Source organism: Coturnix japonica, chromosome Z (genome assembly GCF_054131305.1).
Source record: "Coturnix japonica strain WE chromosome Z, WE-NBRP24, whole genome shotgun sequence".
Taxonomy (NCBI): Eukaryota; Metazoa; Chordata; class Aves; order Galliformes; family Phasianidae; genus Coturnix; species Coturnix japonica.
The window spans coordinates 344,327-364,573 of NC_140702.1; the positions used below are offsets into that span (position 1 = coordinate 344,327).

At 50.3% G+C, this 20,247-nt stretch overlaps 3 protein-coding genes across 11 annotated transcripts; 2 read left to right on the top strand and 1 right to left on the bottom strand.

Moving 5' to 3' along the window:
- The first annotated feature begins 2,016 nt into the window (after positions 1-2,016).
- LOC146753312 (acrosin-like) lies at positions 2,017-3,943 on the top strand. Its single transcript, XM_085529831.1, has 5 exons — positions 2,017-2,294; positions 2,370-2,567; positions 2,781-3,046; positions 3,269-3,426; positions 3,504-3,943. The coding sequence occupies exons 1-5, from the start codon at positions 2,197-2,199 to the stop codon at positions 3,855-3,857; spliced, it is 1,074 nt and encodes a 357-aa protein (XP_085385957.1). The 5' UTR covers positions 2,017-2,196; the 3' UTR covers positions 3,858-3,943.
- A 417-nt stretch (positions 3,944-4,360) lies between these two features.
- On the bottom strand, positions 4,361-16,984 carry LOC107306684 (rho GTPase-activating protein 32-like). 8 transcript variants are annotated; one of them, XM_085529826.1, is made up of 21 exons: positions 15,055-16,984; positions 14,277-14,371; positions 13,984-14,163; positions 13,439-13,545; positions 11,964-12,036; positions 11,768-11,836; positions 11,299-11,421; positions 11,014-11,091; positions 10,748-10,829; positions 10,130-10,273; positions 9,593-9,695; positions 9,300-9,432; positions 8,818-8,900; positions 8,583-8,690; positions 8,195-8,331; positions 7,519-7,717; positions 7,122-7,267; positions 6,027-7,014; positions 5,654-5,739; positions 4,858-4,947; positions 4,361-4,785 (listed from the first exon to the last, which is right to left on the bottom strand). In XM_085529826.1, exons 6-17 carry the CDS (start codon positions 11,819-11,821, stop codon positions 7,234-7,236), a joined length of 1,278 nt encoding a protein of 425 aa, XP_085385952.1. In that variant the 5' UTR covers positions 11,822-11,836; positions 11,964-12,036; positions 13,439-13,545; positions 13,984-14,163; positions 14,277-14,371; positions 15,055-16,984; the 3' UTR covers positions 4,361-4,785; positions 4,858-4,947; positions 5,654-5,739; positions 6,027-7,014; positions 7,122-7,233. The 8 variants fall into 8 exon arrangements, with proteins under 8 accessions (XP_085385952.1, XP_085385950.1, XP_085385949.1 ...); XM_085529824.1 differs by lacking the exon at positions 4,858-4,947 and having other exon boundaries at positions 13,984-14,062; XM_085529823.1 differs by lacking the exon at positions 4,858-4,947 and having other exon boundaries at positions 13,984-14,113.
- Positions 16,985-17,028: 44 nt separating this feature from the next.
- SLC25A51 (solute carrier family 25 member 51) lies at positions 17,029-20,243 on the top strand. 2 transcript variants are annotated; one of them, XM_015850081.3, is made up of 2 exons: positions 17,029-17,106; positions 17,789-20,243. In XM_015850081.3, the coding sequence occupies exons 1-2, from the start codon at positions 17,071-17,073 to the stop codon at positions 18,701-18,703; spliced, it is 951 nt and encodes a 316-aa protein (XP_015705567.1). In that variant the 5' UTR covers positions 17,029-17,070; the 3' UTR covers positions 18,704-20,243. The 2 variants fall into 2 exon arrangements, with proteins under 2 accessions (XP_015705567.1, XP_015705565.2); XM_015850079.3 differs by having other exon boundaries at positions 17,029-17,086.
- Positions 20,244-20,247: the final 4 nt, after the last annotated feature.

Sequence of the window (20,247 nt, forward strand, 5' to 3'; positions counted from 1 at the left end):
TCCCAATCTCTGCTCAATTCAATCTCATGTAGTTCCAGAGGTAACCGCAGCCCCATCCCTGGGTCTCTCAGTCCATCCCCATCAGGAGTTCCTCCAGCCCAACACCCATCTCAGGGTCTCTCAGTCCATCCCCATTAGGAGATGCTCCAGCCCAGCCCCATCTCTGGGTCTCAGCCATCCCCATCTCAGGGTCTCTCAGTCCATCCCCATTAGGAGTTGCTCCAGCCTATCCCCATCCCTTGGTCTCTCAGTCCATCCCCAGTGGGAGATGCTCCATCCCATCCCCATATTGGGGTCTCTCAGTCCATCCCCATCAGGAGTTGCTCCAGCCCAGCCCCATATTGGGGTCTCTCAGTCCATCCCCATTAGGAGTTGCTCCATCCCATCCCCATCCCTTGGTCTCTCAGTCCATCCCCATTGGGAGTTGCTCCAGCCCAGCCCCATATTGGGGTTTCTCAGTCCATCCCCATTAGGAGTTGCTCCATCCCATCCCCATCTTGGGGTCTCTCAGTCCATCCCCATCAGGAGTTGCTCCAGCCCAGCCCCATACTGGGGTCTCTCAGTCCATTCCCCATCAGGAGCTGCTCCATCCCATCTCCATCCCTTGGTCTCTCAGTCCATCCCCATTGGAGATGCTCCAGCCCAGCCCCATATTGGGGTCTCTCAGTCCATCCCCATTAGGAGATTGTCACGGGTTACTTAGATTTACCTATGCCCGTGACAGGGGAAGCCACCCCACGCCCCCCCCCCCGGGGCCCGGAAAGGAGGGGGAAAAAGGGAGTGGGATAAAACAGCGACAATCTAAGGAGGAAAAACTTATTTTACTAAATATGATATCGAAATACAAGCTAACACAATATAATATAATTAAGGCTAACAAAATCGAACGAAACAGAGAGAGAGAGAGTCTCCGAAAACCGAGAGGCCTACTGTGAACTCTAGGCGACATGGCTGGAACGCTTCCCACTCTCCGAGAAGTTCGAGAGAAGAAGGAGGGCACTCCAGCCTGGGAACGAGATTATATAGAGTCCTGGTCCCGTGACTTATTGTTACTCCTGTTGTTCTCTGGGATATGTAGTCTTCTTCTGTGGACTGCACATTCAACAGAAGTATCCATACTTGACATGATGTTATGATGTGGAATACTGATAGCAAAATTACAAAATTACAAAACCATGACAGAGATGTTCCAGCCCATCCCCATATTGGGGTCTCTCAGTCCATCCCCATCAGGAGTTGCTCCAACCCAACACCCATCTCAGGGTCTCAGTCCCACGACCTGGGATCTGTTATGGGGTCTGGGCTTTCCCTGCAAGCCAGACTGCACTCCCAAGCCCTCCTGCTGCTGCTCCTTGTAGCCTTTTGCTCCTCCACCCCCCTCTGCTGATCCTAAACCCACCAGACCTGCCCCTTCCCCCAATTAACCACATGTAGCCTCAGAGCTACCCCAGAGCTTCAGCTCAGTGACAGCGCTGGATAAGAACACAGGATAAGAACACAGCAAAGAGCAGGATGGTCCTGACAGCTTCAGGGAGGGAGCCTTGTATAGTTAATGCAGAGAGGATGTGCCGGTCAATCATAGAATTTCTCAGTTTGGAAAAGACCTTCCAGCCCCACGGGGTTCCACTTAGGGTTAATTAATAATTAATAAAATAATAATAATTAATAAAGTAATTCTAAACAAAAACATTAAGGTGGATTAATGTGATTGTAGGCAGGACTCAGTAAAACAACCAGCTCAGCATTCAGTTTGTTTATGCATGATTTCTTTGCCCCTTTTCTTTGTTTTCAATGCTTATTCACCTTGCTTGGCTCCTCCCAAATAAGCAGCTCCCCTCCCCAGTTCATTTTTCCCCCTGTTTGCTGCACTGGAGCCCAGATTTGGTGTTCCAGGTGCTGTTGGCTGAGGGCATTGTGTGCTTTGGGGCTGTGACCGAGTTCCTCAGTCCTACTGGCCCTGCTCCATTCCTGTCTCCATAAGGATGCACATCCTTCCCTCAGACACACATGGAGCCGCTCATCTGCCCCACCACCCCCCTTTAACCTCCTGGATAACACAACTAAGGGGGCAACTGAGTACCCACGGACCCCCCCTCGGGTGGCACAGCCCTCGGAACCGACGGTGCTGTGACATCAGCGTTGCGGGCAACGGCAGCGTCCGTGGCGACGAAGCCGGGTGTGCTGGGCTGCCGTGCGATGATGATCGTGCCCCGGGGGGCGATGGTGCCGCTGCTGCCCCTCGTGGTGCTGCTGGCCGCCTGCCGGCCCGGATACGGATACACCGGAGCCTGCAAGTGAGTGGCCCCGATGTCAGCCCCGAGGGGACGGACGGCGATTCGGGTGTTAAATTGATGCGTTTGTGGTTGCAGCACCTGCGGGACTCGGCCCATGGCTTATCAATACGGGGCATCGAGAGTGGTGGGGGGCACGGATGCTTCACCGGGGGCCTGGCCGTGGATTGTCAGCCTTCAAAGTACGTGGTACGTGGGCACGGGGCACATCTGCGGAGGGTCCCTCATCACCACGCAGTGGGTCCTCACGGCGGCGCATTGCTTCGACCATGCGAGGTAAGGGCTGTCCCCTTCCCTGGGCACTGCTGGGTGCCCTCCTTCCAGCAGCCCCAAGCTCTGCAGCCCTCATACCCAAGGCACACTTGGGATGTCACAGCCCTTGTAGGACCGCTTTCCTCCCTCCTGCACAGCAGAGATAGCCATGAAATGCTGTCTTGCTGCAGGATGTCGTCATATTCCTCCTGACCCTTTTATCCTCTCTCCTTCCAGCCCCGACACACCGTGGCACGTGGTGATCGGGGGCCACAATTTGAAGCAGCTGGGCCCCGAAGCTGTTGTGCGTAGCGTGGTGCGGGTTATTCCACATGAGTACTACCATAGGGACAGCATGGCCAACGACATCGCGCTGCTCGAGCTGGACCAGCCCGTCCGATGCAGCTACTACATCGAGCTGGCCTGCGTGCCCGACAACTCGGTGCGAGTGTCGGAGCTCACAGACTGCTACGTCGCCGGCTGGGGACACATGGGAATGAGATGTGAGTGTTAAAGTTAAAGCTTGGCACGATGCTGAGATGCGTCGGGCATCCCTGATGGTTGTAATGAAAGCCAGTGACACCATGGGGGTGTATCCATAGAGAGAATCCAATTCACAAAGCAGGGAATTGAGACACAAAGCCAAGCTGTAGGGAAAGGGGTTCACACACAAGCAGCGTAACCAGCAAGGAGCTGATGGTGCCAATTGTGCTCTATGCTCACAGCTCTACAGGAATACATCGAACCGTACCGTGTCCTGCAGGAGGCCAGAGTCCATCTCATTGACCTCAACATCTGCAACAGCAGCCACTGGTACGCCGGGGCCATACACAGCCACAACATCTGTGCTGGGTACCCGCAGGGCGGCATCGACACCTGCCAGGTAGGAGCTGCACCCCAACACAGCGCTGTGCTCTGCATGCAAACCAACCCCCAATAACACTCTGTGCTTCACTGCAGGGCGACAGCGGTGGTCCTCTGATGTGCAAAGATAAAACTGCTGATTACTTCTGGCTCATTGGTGTGACCAGCTGGGGGAAAGGCTGTGGGAGAGCACAGCAGCCTGGAGTCTATGCCTCCACTCAGTACTTCCGCAACTGGATCCTGGTACAGATGGGATTGCTTCCAGCAGAAGCGCCGACTTCAACACCATATTCAGCCTACGTCACTACCTCCTATCAGAGGCCCAAACCAACGTACTCGACCCCAATTAGACCGTGCCCATTTCCACGCCAAAAACTCCTGGATTTCTTTAATATGCTCCAGGAGCTCCTGCAGAGTTTAGGAGGAAAGAAAGCTCGATTAGCTGCATGACCCCCAGCAGGCTGCGATGCACCGCGACCCTTTTCTTTGGGGTAATGCCCAACGGCAGCCCCAGTGCCAAAGTTCTGCCCCATCCACTCTCCTCTGACTGCAAAGTTGACCCAGTTGGACAAATAAAGCTTATTTTCACAGCCCTCCCGTGTCTCTGCTCAGTTCAATCTCCTGTGCCAGCCAAAGGCTTCCATACCCAGCACTGTCTTGGGACTCACTGGGGTGTGTAACGCACCAGCCAACTTAATGCTGGGTCAGCTCAAACACCAAGAGACCAAACCTGGAAGGAGCCAATGGCTGCCCCACTGAGTGTGCAAGGAGCCAGCCAAAGGTATTACCTGGATGCAATTCTTGTGCTGTTATTTGAAGGATCTGTGGGCTTGTTCTACAAATCTAGAGAGTAAAGTTGCATATATATGGCACTGCTGAGCACCAGTCCTGGTAGCTGGAGAGACATTCATGGTCACATTTATGCAAGGACATCACTCTGTGTTAATAATGTGTTTTGTCACCCACATCAGTGTTTATTCTTATTTATATAATAAATATTATATACTTATTATATTTATTATAATATTCATTATATATTTATTATTATATATATATTTATTATATACTTATTATATTTATCCATATTCTTGAAAACCAGAGCCTGAAATGGGGTACACTGGGCACAGCATAGTCATCCAGTCAAGGTGATTCCCTTGCTATATTTCACATGGGTGCAGCCTCGCTTTCACCTTTGATGTCACAGATAGAAAGCATTACATTCAGAGCAGCTCTCATGTTTCTGCTGGTGGACTGTCTCTTTGCTATGGGATCCACGAACTCATCAGCTAGTCCAGACTTAATGAGCACAGCTTCCAGTCCTGAATAGATCCTGGACAATATAAACATGCTGCTGTCTTCTGTTGTCTTGATGTAGCCACTGTTGAGCAAAGCAAACAAAGTCAGCCCGATTTTCTTACATTCAGATTAATCTGTGAGGCAATAGACAGACCTCCAAGATTCCCTGCAGCTGACTATTGACACTGGCAATGGGACAGACATCTAGCACAATCTGCAGCATGTCGTCCATAGCTTCCAGGGTCTGTAAAGAGAACAGTGGGTTGTGGAAGTCTTTCAGGGTTCCCTTTCATACCCAGGAGACTGCTGTGAACCCCTCTGGCTGCCAATAAAGGATACCCACAGATCTGTGCACAGGGGCACCCTGCAAGGCTGCTGCACTCAGAGCAGGCTACAACACAGGCTGTTTGCCAAGCCCAATGGAGCCACAATGGAGATGACAGTCAATCTCAGCTGAGAGCCCAAGGAAGTGAGAAGGAACAGAACTAGGACAGCTGACTTAAAATGGCTAAAAGATATTCCATACTATATGACATAATGTGGAAAGAGTTTTGAAGGGGGTATAACTTCATGTAAATCTCTTCCACTACTAGGAGGCTAACTGGACACTGATTGGTAGGTGGTGAGCAATTGCTTTTGCATTCATCATAACTATTATCCTTTTCTCTATCTCAGTACATAATTCTATCTCAACCCATGAGTTCTACTTTGTGTTGTCTTTTCCCCCTTTAATTCTCTCCTGCAATCCACTGGAATGGAGTGGAGTACTGTAACTTTCTCTCCCAACAGAAAAACACATTCATTCACAGACCTTGTGAAATGTGATCTTTCAAAAGGCAATGGGACCAGTAGGCTGCATTCCTATGTACCATCCCACCTGCCCCCGTGTTCTTGAGAACTCCACAACTCCAACAGAAGATATTCTCATATTTAAATGCCTTTTGGCTTACCCATAAAGTAACTTTCTCCATGATTTTTACTGCAACTTTTTCACCAGTAAGAAGATGCCGCCCGAGTTTTACCATTGCAAAACCACCTACAAATCAAAACACAGATGCTTAAAGTTGAGTGTGAATTCTTCTCTAATATAATATTACAGATAAAGCAGAGTACCTAGCATACACTGTGTGTAATGCTTTAATTAGAGGAAGAGGTAATCAGCACCATCAATTTCCAACTGGTTTCAAAAATCCAATTTCAAGTTTATCCAAATGAAACCTGACTTAGAGAACTGACAAGAGCTGTCAATCTATTCTCAGATTAATTCCAGGGTGGTGAGACAGACTGTTAGGCGTGCTGTTTCTGTACAAAGATGACACTTACCCGTTCCAACTGTTTCATGGAATTCCTAGTACTGGAGAATTTCCTCGTAGTCACTGACAGACATCCTGAATGTGCAAGAACTGAAGATCCTCCAAGCACGTGCAATGAGGAAGTGCCAGCAGTGTTCACATCCTACTTAGGACATATTCTTAGAGGCAGAAGGGACACTCGTGGCAGATCCAGCAATGCTCATCTTCTCACCAACGTGCATCCCCCTCTCACCCAGCAACAACAAAACACAGTGCATGAAGCTGGCTTCACTTAGGTTAACAATATGGAACATCCCTCAGGGCTTTGTGCCACAGAGCAGTAGCAGGGCTGGACTACAGCTTGAGGAAGCAGTGGAAGCCTTTCCCTGTATGGTTACAGTGTCCCTGCACGCACCCCACAGCCAGAGCGTTGCAAGCTGAGCTGCCTTGATGTTTCTTGCACTCATCCCAATCTCTGCGAATGAAGACTCAGAATTCAGTCAAGGCGTTGATTGAGCACGAGCGTGCCTTTATTCAATAGGAGAAAGGAGGGAGGCGTGAGGTCTAAAGGAAAGATGGAACCCATCCTCTCTTGTCTCATGATAGTGGCTCAGAGTCTGTGCTGTTGCCTGGAGCCTGGGACTGGTGGTTTGATTCTATGCCCCCCTCTGAGATGTTCGGCTTCTCCTCTGTGCTGCTGACCTGAGCCTGCATGGTGGTGTCGCTTTCTGGGCACTCGGGCTGTTCTTGGGCTGGGCTGTCCTCGAAAGGCTCTGGGTCACAATCCCGGCTGGTGTCTGTGGTGTCTGGCAGGCTCAGGTCAGCAGCTTCAGGAGGGATGGGATGAATTACGGCTTGCACGATGATGATGTTCTTCTCTCCATCACTGCTGTCATATTGAAGGCTGTCAGTTGAACTGCAGCATCCTGTGCTTCCCATGAGCTCTCCATTGAGGGAAGCACAGGATGCGCCATCATCAAATGTCCTGCGTCTTTGGGTTACAGAAGGGCTGGAGTCACCTAGGAAGGAGAAGATGCACAGTGGTTAGTGTCGAACATTCGCAAGCTGAATCATGAAGCTGTGTTGCTGACAAACAGTGTTTTGAAAGCTGGATTTGCACCCTTACCTTCCAGGACCAAGACTTCTACTTCGGAGGGCTCCCTGGCGCTGCTCTGCAGTTGGTGTTCGGCCACAGGGGATGGTGTGCCCAGGCAGAAGCACGAACACCAACTGCCAGCTCATGACTCTGCCCTCCTACTGGGAGAACTTGGTCTGCAGAGAGAAAACAGAGCATGCTGTCAGTTGTGGTGTAGGGTGAGGGAAGAGCTGCACTGAGCCCTCAAGTCCTGCTGGCTACATTTCTCTCAACCATGTCAATAAAGATGCAGAGCATGTGAGCAAAGGCTCCACAGCCGGACAGGACAGGAGCTGGCAGGCTCATATACATGTAACGAACAAAAAATAAACCAATAAAACCCACCAAACCAATGATGATAGGGGCTGGAAAAAGAATTCCTCTTTACCTTTCAGATAGAAAATCAATGACTGTATGGAATCTGCCCAGTACAGCTGCGGGGCCTTCCTCAACCATGATGTCGCTGCTCCGTGTCGCGGTGGGAGAGCTGCTCTGGCCGCTTCTCTGGGCCTGTGCCTCCTGCACGGTGAGCAGCTTTGTGGCAGGAGGCACCCACACAGACTTGGGCCCGGCCAGAGAACAGTGCCCTGCAAGGGAAAACCACAGGTGAGACGGAGGATCAGAAAGCAGCAGCACAGCCATCCCAGATCTGCATTTCTCTAAGACTTGCTTATGCGAGCCACTGGAAGAAGAGGAGCTCAAAATAACCATGTGCTCAGGGGTATGCTCGGGGCAAATGACAGCCATAATTAAGAGCAGCTCTTGGTATCAAAACAGGCAAACAAAAACCCTATAAAAACTAGGGGGCAGGGTTATCAGAAAGCTTTGCTGTCGCATTTCAATTAAGCTTCACCTGCTTGCAAAACAACAGCAGTGACGGTTCTCTACATGTAAGGTTTGGGATTGGACACTTTGAGGATCCAGCAATGGGGCACCATATTCTAATCTAAGCCCAGATGCCTGTTGTCTCCTCAACAGTTAGAGCATTTTCAAAGGTCTTAGAGAAGGCCTGGATTGGATCAAGGTGTCAGATCAATGTCAAGCTAATTAAAGAAGGTGCTCACCCTCTCCCATGGCTGTTGTGGATTTGGAGCAGAATAGGACATCTGCGTGGCTGATGAGGAATTCCACCACAGCTGACTGGGTTTGCTCCATGCAGGCAGCTTCTCCACTTGTGCAGGTAGATGGGCTCCGCTGGGATCTGAAGAAAAGGCAGATCTTACAAGTCATTTCCCCAAGTCTGAAATTCTGTAGCCAAAAACTGTCAAATTGGGCTCTAGAGGCTTCCACAGTGGGCAAACAGCGATGCCACTGACGAAATTCTCCTGGATGATCAGGGACATAGAAGTCCCAGCAAAACAAATGAGTAGAAACTGTCATCTAGAAATTGTGCCCCTGGGGCTGGGGGAGAGCAGAACTAAGCAGCATGTTGAAACGGAAAAAGAAGTTTACCTTAAGAGGTTTGGAGCCCACACTATCGCTAAATTCTTTGCATCCATGTTGGTGACGGAGCTGTTCCCGGCGAGAGACGCCAAGTGTCTCATCAGGTATTCCAGCGTCCTGGAAAACAAGAGAGGCAGATGTTCAGCACCAGAAAGCAAGCCGTGCTGCAGTGCACTTCAGAATAGCATCATCGCCCTCTGAAAGGCAGCAGGGCTGAGCTCAGCAGACCGAGCGCAGCACTGACCTGTAGTGAGGAGCGGGCAGCTGCTGGATGGCGTCCTGCATTCTGTGCACCCGCTCCTCCTCTGTGGCAGCGCAAACAGCGTCCTGGAAAAAGGCAGGAAGGGATTCAGACACCAGTCAGGCTGGAGAGCTGCCACAGGTTTGGGAACCATGGGGACAGCGCGCTGGTGGTCAGCACCGAGGCAGACTCGATGCCTTCCAAGAGGCATCAGGGGAACACAGCAGCACGCAGCCTGTGCCATCAAGGCCAAGCAGTGCAAGCTCTGGGCGGCTTTACTGCCTGATTGCACAGTGCAGCTCCTCGCAGCAGGCATTCATCTCCAAGTCCACTTTGCTATTAACCCCATTCTACCAATAGTTGGGGAACATGCCTCATGGGGCTAACAGAAAGGAGACCTCAGAGCTGGGGCACTGCTGCAACCACTAGCCAGGATGCCCAGGGAACAGGTACGTGTCATTTCCAAGACATTGCCCTGAGCTTACCGAGAACTTGTCATACAGCTGGTCGGTCAGGAGAGGATTTGGGAGCTCCCTAAAATACATCTTACATAGGGAGCTCACGCTGTGAAGTTCTCGGACGCTGAGCTCGGGAACCTGCTCCGTATCGAATTCATGGCTGCAGAGAAGGACACAGAATTGGGCAGAGGACTTTGAGAAAGATGAAAACAAGTCCAAAGCCACACAGAATACAGCTAAGAAAAGAAATGGGTTCCTCTGAACGCCCTCAGCATGACATGTGCCCCTACTGACAGCTGTGTCAGTCACAGCACTCTTACCGTAGTCGCTGGATCCTTGACGCCACGCCGGACAGGCGGTATATCCCCTGGACTACGCCATGCTCCTCAATGAATTCTGAGCAGCTCTGGAGGACCTGGGGGACTACAGAACAAGAGCCAGCAGTTAGCTCAGCTTCTTACTCAAGTCCTGGTTCAGGCCGTGACCTTCGCATATCCCATCCACTAAGCCCAGCTGAGCTACCGCTTGCTTCCTCCTTAGAGGAGAAAGCTGGCAGAGACAGCTGTGAGGAAACTACACAGAGATGTGTTCTTGGCTTTCCAGAAATGCCACAACCTATCAACAGCCTGGAGAAAGTAATTCTGGCAAAGCCACAGACACTGCAAGTCCCATCACAGCTCCCTGGGGAATGGAGGAATCCAATCTCATGACCAGAAGAGCAAGGAAAAGGATGCAGGATGCTCTCTTTGGCCAGAAGGCTTCCTACATTTTCAGGCTGAAACAATTGCTGGGTATGATCTCCCTTTCATCTTTAGATGCCCAATGGAGGAAGATCTCAGGAAGGGGCTGTTCCTTACCATCACGCCCAGAGCGCAGAAGGTGCTCCCCCAGGTCACACCCAAACACCCCTTCCTTCGTTGGCTCCGGCTCCGTCGCTCTCCTGGGGCGGGCCTTCACCAGGGAGCGAAGGAAGGTACTGAGCTTGCCCCGTTTCTTCGGCACTGTGCAACAAAACGAAGAAACCAGTTCATTTCAGACTTGGATCGGTTGGACGAGGCTGAGCATAACGCATTCAACCGAGCAGGTAACAACAGGAAGAACATTCCCAACAAGGACACACAAGAATTGTTTTCCCCATCCCTGCAACTGCCCAAGGCCAGGTCAGAAGGGGCCCCGGACAGCCTGCTCTCATCCCCAGCTAAATGCACAGGCTGGCGATCCAGACTGAGGCAGGGGCCTTGGAGCCTGAGGATCCTTTAGGCCCCTTCCAATCCCAAGCCATTCAAGGAGGATTCTGTGACTTCCCCATGTCCAAGAATAAACACAGAGGGATCGGGCCAGATCTCTGCGTGTTCTGATGGAGCTTAATGCAGTCCTCTTGCTAAGCTTGCTCAACTCAGGTATTAACAAAACCCCTGAAAGCCACGTTCTGACCCCATTTTATTAATCCGCATTGTCAAATATAAAATACGTACCTGGCTTTGGCAAGGAATTGACGAGGGACTCGGGAATTTTTCCGCTGATGAGTTCCACACACTCACCAGGGAAAAACCCAACCTGTAACAAGATCAAAAAGACAGGTGGGCATTAGCCTGAGCCCAGAGCCAAAGGGAAGGTCCTCTGACACCAACACAGGGCAACTGTTTGCATCCAGAAGCCATCCTGTGCAGGCAGAGCAGCTCCAACCTGAGATTCTTGACTCTACTCAAGTTGAGCTCTCTAGTCGGAAACATGTGCCTACCTCAAAGCCACGCTTGCCTCTCCACCAGGGGCTCAGCTCCTTTGGTGGCATTGCAATAATGCTCACCATGTCTCCAACCTGCAAGGGATTGAAATGTCAATCCCAGCTTCAGCACAGCTGGCAGGAAAGCACAGCTCAAATAACTGCCTGATTCTGTGCTGCAGAATATCCTCAAGCTTGACAGCAAGGGAGACATCCTGAAGGAGTCTGAGAGTATTCCTGAGGCGTTCACACCCTACACTACTCTCCCGTGCATGACAACAAGGAACTCCTGGAACTGCTTACCTCCAGGGAGAGCTCACCCGGCCCCTGGGCGACGTGGCTCTTGATAACATGGGCTGCCGCAATCGCTGGAACGTTAATAGATGACACCGCACGCTCCAGCTGCGGCTTCCGCATGTTATCAGCCTGCAAAACAGAGAACAGACCGTGGTCAGGAGCTGAGGACAAACCAGGAGGATTTCAAGGTGAGGAGCACATCTGCAGAGAAAGCTGCAGCAAATGCGCTCCGTCCTTATCAGGAGCACTTCAGAAGGAGCTGCACGTCTCATCACAGTTATTTCCCATCCTGGCGTGCATTGCCAGGCCATGCAAAGATGCATCTCTCTCAACCCAGACTAATCAGCAATGGCACTGGCGCAGACAGCTGGCCAGGCCCTTTTTGGCCCATTCTTTCCTGCAGGAGAGTACACCTGCAGCTCCTTCTAATGGCTCAACACAGGGAACAAAGACCAGCCAGAGCTTCATACTGTACCTCCGTCGCCGCCACCTTGGGCTCACAGCTGATCCCACTGCACGCAGCACCCATCACAGCTGTGAAGAGCTGGAACAGAGCAGAAACACACTTCTGTTTTCTCTATTCACACAACACACTATGGACAGACTTCTTCAGAGCTACCCGCGCATACCCTGCGGCAAAACCATGCGGGGGGACAAAACATGGCACGTACCTGGCAGTGAGATCACCTCACGCTATCAGCAGCAGTTCCTTGTCGCTTTGCTCAGATGTAATGAGAGCAAAAGCTGCACCAAGGCAGTGGGCGGAGGGTGAGGAGAGGAGAGAGAAAGAGCAGGTCAGTGAGCAGGGCTAAGACAGCCATGGAATAACGCACACAGCACAACCGTCCCATCCACTTGCTGCAAGACATGCTGAGTCTCAGGCTACGTGATGCCTGTCCACCCAGCAACTTTACAATGCTTCCACAATTGAGCAAAGAAGACAATGGAAGAAGCACGGGATGGGTGCCACCTTTACAGATACCCCCTTTGGAACGTGTGTACCAGGGGAAAATTACGTCTGATGGTCAAGAGTAAGCAATATGGTGCTGTGAGCTCCGACAGCCAGCAGTTCTCAACACCTCACTGCCCACCCATCCATCCCACATCAGCTCAACTTACCTACAAGCTGCTGCACACGACGGTGTGAAGAAAAAGGCACTAAAGGTACTAACTATAGGCACTAACTAACTAAAGGCACTAACTAACTAAAGGCACTAACTAACTAACAACACTAACTAACTAACAACACTAACTAACTAACAACACTAACTAACTAACAACACTAACTAACTAACAACACTAACTAACTAACACTAACTAACTAAAGGCACTAACGGCACTAAAAGCACAAGAGCAACAACGCAACCAACCACTCCGACCACTAGCTCACCCACAAAGGAACACAGAACGCACCGCTCCTCCCCTCATTCCAGCCACTTAAGACATCACCAACGTCCAACAGCCTGGTCCACCATGACACCCCACAAGGCGGGGAGCCAAGACCACGTGGTCACATATGTGACCTATATGTGGTCTAGTGGGGTCAATATGGGGTTGTGGGGCCTATATGGGGTCTATGTGCCCCATATGGGGTTGTGGGGCCTGTATGGGATTTCGTGGTCCGTATGGGACTGTGGGGTAAATATGGGATTTTGGGGCCTGTATGGGGTTTATTGGGCCCATATGTGTTTTATGGAGCCCATAGGGGGTTTTGCGGCCTGTATGGGGTTGTCGGGCCTGTGTGGGGTCTATGTGCCCCATATGGGGTTGTGGGGCCTGTATGAGATTTTGTGGCCTGTATGGGACTGTGGGGCCAATACGGTACTTTGGGGCCTCTATGGGGTTTATGGGGCCCATGCCCATAACTCAGTGTGGGCTTGGAATTCTGTCCTGGTGTGGGAGCGCAATGGGAGGTGTTAGGGCACAGCTGAAGAGCTGACAGACACCGGATGTTTCCAAAGGAGGGTGCCAGATTAACTCTCAGCATTCTCTTGCGGGGCTCTTAGGGATGCTTCAAACCCATTTTCACTGCCTAGGTCATTTCTAGAAAGTCCAGCTGACAAATGCTCACTTTGTCTGTGGAACGCCTCTATGCATCATGAATTAAAAATAAAATAAAATGGGCACGCGACCCTATGAAACTTACCTCTCTGCTCTTGTTGTCAGCCAGACACCTTAGATGAGCATGACGTGTCCCTGCTCCTGAATGAAGATTCACCCAAGTCTGTGTTCCTCTCTGCTCCATCTCTGGGTCTAAAAGAAATACGGACAGAGATGATGAGAAGATCCTTTGCGCAGACAAATAAGAAGGTTGCACATGAATTCTCTTTAGCAAGAAATACTACTTGAGAATGCACAGTTTTTTGAGAGGCTGTATGAAAGATGAATGAAAAGGAAACACATCCTGAACTATTATCATGAAAATAACCTAATCTCTCCCCATCAAAAAGGATGCCTTATTTGCAGCAGCTCCTAGAACACCTTGCACCACAAACTGCGGCACATTCATCTTCTTCCCACAGGCCCCTCCCCTTTCTCATTAGTGTCAGATTCACTCAGGTTAAAATACGTGGATCAGAACAGCCATTCAGTTCTGCTGAGGCAGGATCCCACCGCCGGGATGTCCCCCAGTCCCATTCCCTGCTTTTCCCAGCACGGGTGGGGAAATCAACAGCAACTGACATCACCTACCCAGACTTCTGCAGGGCCTTCCATTCAGTCTCACATCACAGCGAGAAGCAGGAGAGCTCTCGTGGCACAAAGCTCGGGGCTGCAGAAATCAAGGCTGCCTCTAAGATGGTGCTTCAAACAACGTGTGTAACTGGACATGAGACATAAAAGACCGGGCTGCATGTGCAACATCAGCGCTTCCTGCAGAGCACATTGCACAGCTGTTGGGGCTGGAGCTCGAGAGCTCAACACAACAGATATAACATGAGGTGCAACTGGATGATGTGTCTCCAAGCCAACAAAAGCCAACTCACCAACCAAGAGCCAGGTCTTGCTCATTCGGCTGATCAGAGCATGCGGGAGGGGCCGGACATCGGACCACAAGTGTCCATTTCCACTGCAGCTCCATCTAGAGAAGAGCACCAATCAGCAGGTGAGAATGAATTCATTCACAGGCTGCACAATGAGTCTGTTCTTTAGACAGAAAAGCCCACATTGATTCCCCCCAAAAAAGGGAACGGCAGGAGCTAATACGGACCAAAGAGGTCCTTGTTCCTACGCCTCATCCTCTCATCCCAAGTCCTGGGTGATGCCCACAGGCTTCAAGTCAGGTCTCAAATCCATTGGACTCCCGTCACTGGATTTGCCCTGGCCTGGCCAAAGCCCCAAACCTACCAGACAGACCCTGGGATTAAAACTGCTCCACAAACCACAGATGGACACCAGCACACAAGAAGTTGATCAGATCCAACCCCATGCAAGCACCAAGCCTCCCCAGGAAACTCTTTGCCATCAGGACTTGAGCAAGAAAAGCTTCTCAGCTCCTTGTAAGGCACTAAGTGATGGGATGATTTCCCATACCTGCAGAAATCCTGACCTCTGCCACAGGTGGGTGAGTGACACAAAAGCTGTGTCCTTGGTTCCCACCCTTCCTTTTGATGTTAACAAACTTAAAAAAGCCTTTTTTATTATCCTTTATCTCCTTAGCTAGATTCAACTCCAGGTGGGCCTTAGCCTTCCTCATCGCATCTCTGCAGGCCCTGACTATACTCTTATATTCTTCCCAAGTGGTCATACCCTTTTTCCACATACCATGAACTTTTCTCTTCCCGCGGAGCTTACACATGAGCTCCTTGCTCATCCACGCAGGTAGGAGCTCATCCACGCAGGTAGGAGCTCATCCACGCAGGTAGGATGCTCCTTGGGGAGCCTCAGCTGCATGCCAGGATCCCGGGCTGACAGGGTCTGGCACCACCAGTCAGTTTCAATTTCAGTCTTTAATAGCCCTCAATCTCTCCACCAGAGAGTTTCAACAAGGAGAAAACCAAGCCTGTGTTACTGTGTCACCTCCACATTAGCGAGGCTTAACTTAAAACATAAAATAGCCCCAGTGTGATCTCTCTTTATCCTGTTCACTTCTCTCTTCAGGTCACATCTGTTGAGATCTTGGAAGCTCTGCCAGGAAGATCAGAACTGTTTCTGTTCCTTGATAGTTGATTTCTATCTGCCTTGTTTACTTTTTTGAGAGCAAACAACTTTCTGATCTGACATCTGTATGGACTGTACACAGGTAGGCATCACTTCTGGTGGCAGCTTTCTTTTCTTCTCCTACCTAGAAGGATCCATATTTTCCAAGGACTGGCTGCTGGAATTGCAGTGAATGAGGATGGAAGAGGGAAAATCACAAACAGAGGAACAAAAATGTCTTTGTTGTGCCAGTTCATTTCTCCCAAGTGTTCTGTTTATTTGATTGCCAAAATCATCTTGTTGTGTTTCTTGAGCGATGCCAGGTATAACAGTCTCCCAGTTTGCATTTCCTAGTTGTCACTTCTGTTGCTGTTGAAGGCAACATAGCTTTCATAGAATCACAGAATCACCAGGGAATGTAAGGAGGTGGGATACATGCTGCTGCAGCAAGGCAGAGACCCCTCCCCATCATACCAGCTGAGATACCCCACTGCAGGCTTGGCGTTATGCAGAATATAAACGTCAGCTTTTTTATTCCCTTAGATCCGATTGCTACAGATGGTGCCTTTTTCTCTGCCAAGGAACACAATGCCTGAGCAAAGGCCACTGTGTATCTCACTGCACCGCACGTGTGGAGCAAATAAAAGCAAAGGAAGGTGACTCAATTGACTTAGAGCCTGCAGTGGGGCTGAAGGGCACAGCTCCCCATATCCACCACCAGCAAAGGAGCTGGGTGGCAGCCAGCAACAACTCAGCAATAGGGCAGACCCTGCCCTCGCTATGGGGCAAAGAACACAACACCTGGTGTGGGCAAACAGCTCACAGCACGGCCCCATTACAAATACCGGCCCCATTACAAATATCAGCCCCATTACAAACACCGGCCCTATTACAAACCCCATTACAAACACTGGCCCTATTACAAACCCCATTACAAACACCGGCCCTATTACAAACCCCATTACAAACACCGGCCCTATTACAAACCCCATTACAAACACCGGCCCCATTACAAACCCCATTACAAACACCGGCCCTATTACAAACCCCAATACAAACACCGGCCCTATTACAAACACTGGCCCTATTACAAACCCCATTACAAACACCGGCCCTATTACAAACCCCATTACAAACACCGGCCCTATTACAAACCCCATTACAAACACTGGCCCTATTACAAACCCCATTACAAACACCGGCGCTATTACAAACCCCATTACAAACACCGGCCCTATTACAAACCCCAATACAAACACCGGCCCTATTACAAACCCCAATACAAACACAGGCCCCATTACAAACACCGGCCCCATTACAAACACCGGCCCCATTACAACCGCCCACTGTCTCCACACAGATTGAATGAAGCCTTTCTCAGGCTGGAGGGCACAAAACAGCCCCTGAAGCATTATGAAGGGACAGGACAGAGCTATAGGGATTATGAAGGGGAGCTGACAGGCCGCCATCCCCACAGCCGCCATTGTTATCCCTGGAGAGCCGCCATCTTGGCGCCCAGCGTCGCTCTATTATGACGTCAGCACAGCGCCACGCTCCTTACGCCGGCGCATGCTCTGACGTCATTACGCAGCGTCGGACGTCGGACGGCGGCGCGCGGGCTCGGTGCGGAGCCGCCCCGCCATGGCGGCGGATCAGGGTGTGTACCACAGGGACAAGGTACAGGCCCGGGTCGGTTCGGGTCGGTTCGGATCGGTTCGGTTCGGCTCGGGGGGTGTCAAGGGGACGGGAAGGGGCGGTTCGGGGCCGGGTTGGGCGCTGTGCCGGCTGACCTTGAGAGAGGGTGGGCGGGGGGTGTCGTGTGGGGGGGCAGGCAGGCTGTGGGATGGGCTGTGGTGTATATGGTGTATATGGTGTAACTATAGGGCAGCCAGGCTGTGGGATAGGCTGTGGTGTATATGGTGTAACTATGGGCAGGCAGGCTGTGGGATAGGCTATGGTGTATATGGTGTAACTTATAGGGCAGCCAGGCTGTGGGATAGGCTGTGGTGTATATGGTGTAACTAAAGGGCAGCCAGGCTGTGGGATAGGCTGTGGTGTATATGGTGTAACTATAGGGCAGCCAGGCTGTGGTGTATATGGTGTATATGGTGTAACTATAGGGCAGCCAGGCTGTGGGATAGGCTGTGGTGTATATGGTGTATATGGTGTAACTATAGGGCAGCCAGGCTGTGGGATAGGCTGTGGTGTATATGGTGTATATGGTGTAACTAAAGGGCAGCCAGGCTGTGGTGTATATGGTGTATATGGTGTAACTCTATAGGGCAGCAGGGAGTGGTCTGTCTGCACTGGCCTGTCTGCAGCTCTGCTCATGTTCTTCCTTTTCTGTTTTTTGATGTAGGAAATGAGGACTGAGGTACACAGCAGTAAGAAAAGCAGCACGATGGGTTCAGGAGGCTTTTCCCCAGGAGGTTCAGAGGAAGATCCAAGCAGTGCCATTACAGTTACCTCTAGCAAACATTACCTGTGTGGCTACTGCGCCGCGTTCACAAACATAGCAGTCACCTTCCCCATCCAGAAGGTCCTCTTTCGACAGCAGCTGTATGGCCTGAAAACAAAGGATGCGATACATCAGCTGCAGAAAGATGGAATTAGAAACCTCTACCGTGGCATCCTTCCACCCTTACTGCAGAAGACGACCACGCTGGCTCTCATGTTCGGCTTATATGAGGATTTCTCCTCCTTGCTTCACAGCCACACCACTGCTCCTGAGCTCGTGACGTGCAGCGTGGCAGCAGTGCTTGCAGGGACCACAGAAGCTGTTCTTACGCCCTTCGAACGAGTGCAGACTTTGCTTCAGGACTACAAACACCACGATAAGTTCACAAACACGTACCAGGCTTTTAAGGTACTGAAAGTCCATGGAGTGAGAGAGTACTATCGGGGATTGGTGCCCATTTTGCTCCGAAACGGGCCCAGTAATGTACTCTTCTTCGGCCTGAGAGGACCTATTAAACAATGCCTGCCTGAAGCAACTTCTCACAGCGCTCATTTGGTTAATGACTTCATTTGTGGAGGGCTGTTGGGTGCCATGCTGGGGTTCTTGTTCTTCCCAATGAATGTTGTAAAAGCTCGCATGCAAGCTCAGATCGGGGGTGAATTTCAGTCCTTCTCGACAGTTTTTGTGAAGATCTGGCTGGAGCGCGACAGGAAATTGATCAATCTTTTCAGGGGAGCCCATCTGAACTACCATCGTTCAGTCCTGTCCTGGGGTATCATCAATGCGACTTACGAGTTCTTGCTAAAGCTGTTATGAGAAACACTTATTTTCTTCATCCCTTCTATTCGCTCGTTCTTTGCCACCTTTGATGATGCTTCATCCTTGGGAGCAGCGCCTGCATAGCGTGACGGGCATTTAATCTTGGCCTTCACTGCATACGGGGTGAACGCTGATACATCCAAACCTTGGTGCAATTATGGCTAGCTTCACAAATTATTTATTTGCTGGCAGGTGGATTTACCCCTAATGAAACGAGGAGACAAACAGATGAAAATAAAACCAAAAAAACCCACAAACTCATCTGTCAGTCCAGTGGCTTATTCAGTATCACTCCCCAAAGTCCCTAACACTCCGTGACTGAGCGCGTTCCACCGCGTACCTGGTAGAACATGAAAGGAGGCTGATGGAAATTCATTCCTGTATTTGATGAACTTCAGAATGCTGTTGTTAGATGACGTCCTCAGCTGCTGTAGGCTCCTGAGTGTTCAATGTTACTCGTGGCCAAATGGACAACAACTCCAGAGGAGGATGACCGAGTTCTGTGCTTAAATGAAGCCTATGCCAACTCTCCTGCTGGAAGCTCGGCTTTAAGCAGAACGTTTGACGAGGCAGCATAAAAGCAGTTACTGAATGTTGCCTTCGATGTAAACTGACTTGAGAGTGGGGTTTGTGTGAAAAGGGAAAAGTGGAAGGAGAGGAACAGCAAATACGAGAAAGCTTTAAAGTGTCCTTCCTTGTTATAATCCTTATACTTGTAAACGCGGAGCTTGTTCTGCTTTGCTTTTCTTTTTTTTTTTACTTCTTTTTCTATTATTCTACAGCTGCGAGGCCGGAAAGAAGACGTCTCTCTTTTTTGTAACGCTGATTATAAAATAGTTCATTTTCCTGCGCTCTCCTGTTGTGGCGGTCGTTCTCGGGCAGCTCTTTATAGAGAGGCATCTTGTCTTTTGCGGATGGCTCGCGTTTCATCAGAGCTGTGACGGAACCGATCACAACAAGTCTTCTTGCAGGGAAGATGGAGCTCTGTCTCCTTGCCGTGTACGTTTTATCAGTTCTGTAAGACAGAATTGTACTTGTAGCACTATGAGGATTGAACCAGGAGGCAGACAGACCTTTGGAATTATGCAGCACTTGGAGAGCGTTGGCGGACTTCTGTGGGCAAGTGTAGATGAAGATGTACAGAAATACGTGGTGTTCTGTGTCCTGCTGGGACACTGGAGGGGATGAGCATAACAGACCAAGAGAAGGTCCTAGTGAGAAATACTTGGTTGTCCTGGGAACTTGATGTCATTATGCTATATTTAAAAACAAAACAAAAAAAAACAGAACAACCTCACCAACTATTCTGAAAGATGGGGATAAACTTTTACCAAGTTGCTCTTTTCATAAGCTTGTAGTGGTGGTTTTTTTGTTTGTTGAACTGTCACAAAATACTTTTGCTCTAATCAGTGTGTCATGATTATTGATCCTAATGAGGTCCTTCGCTTCACAGTCCAAGAGGGCCCAGCACAAATGAGCATTGCTGTATCTGAATGTTGTGGTTATCTGCATCGAAATAAAACGTTTATTGAATGTTTGTT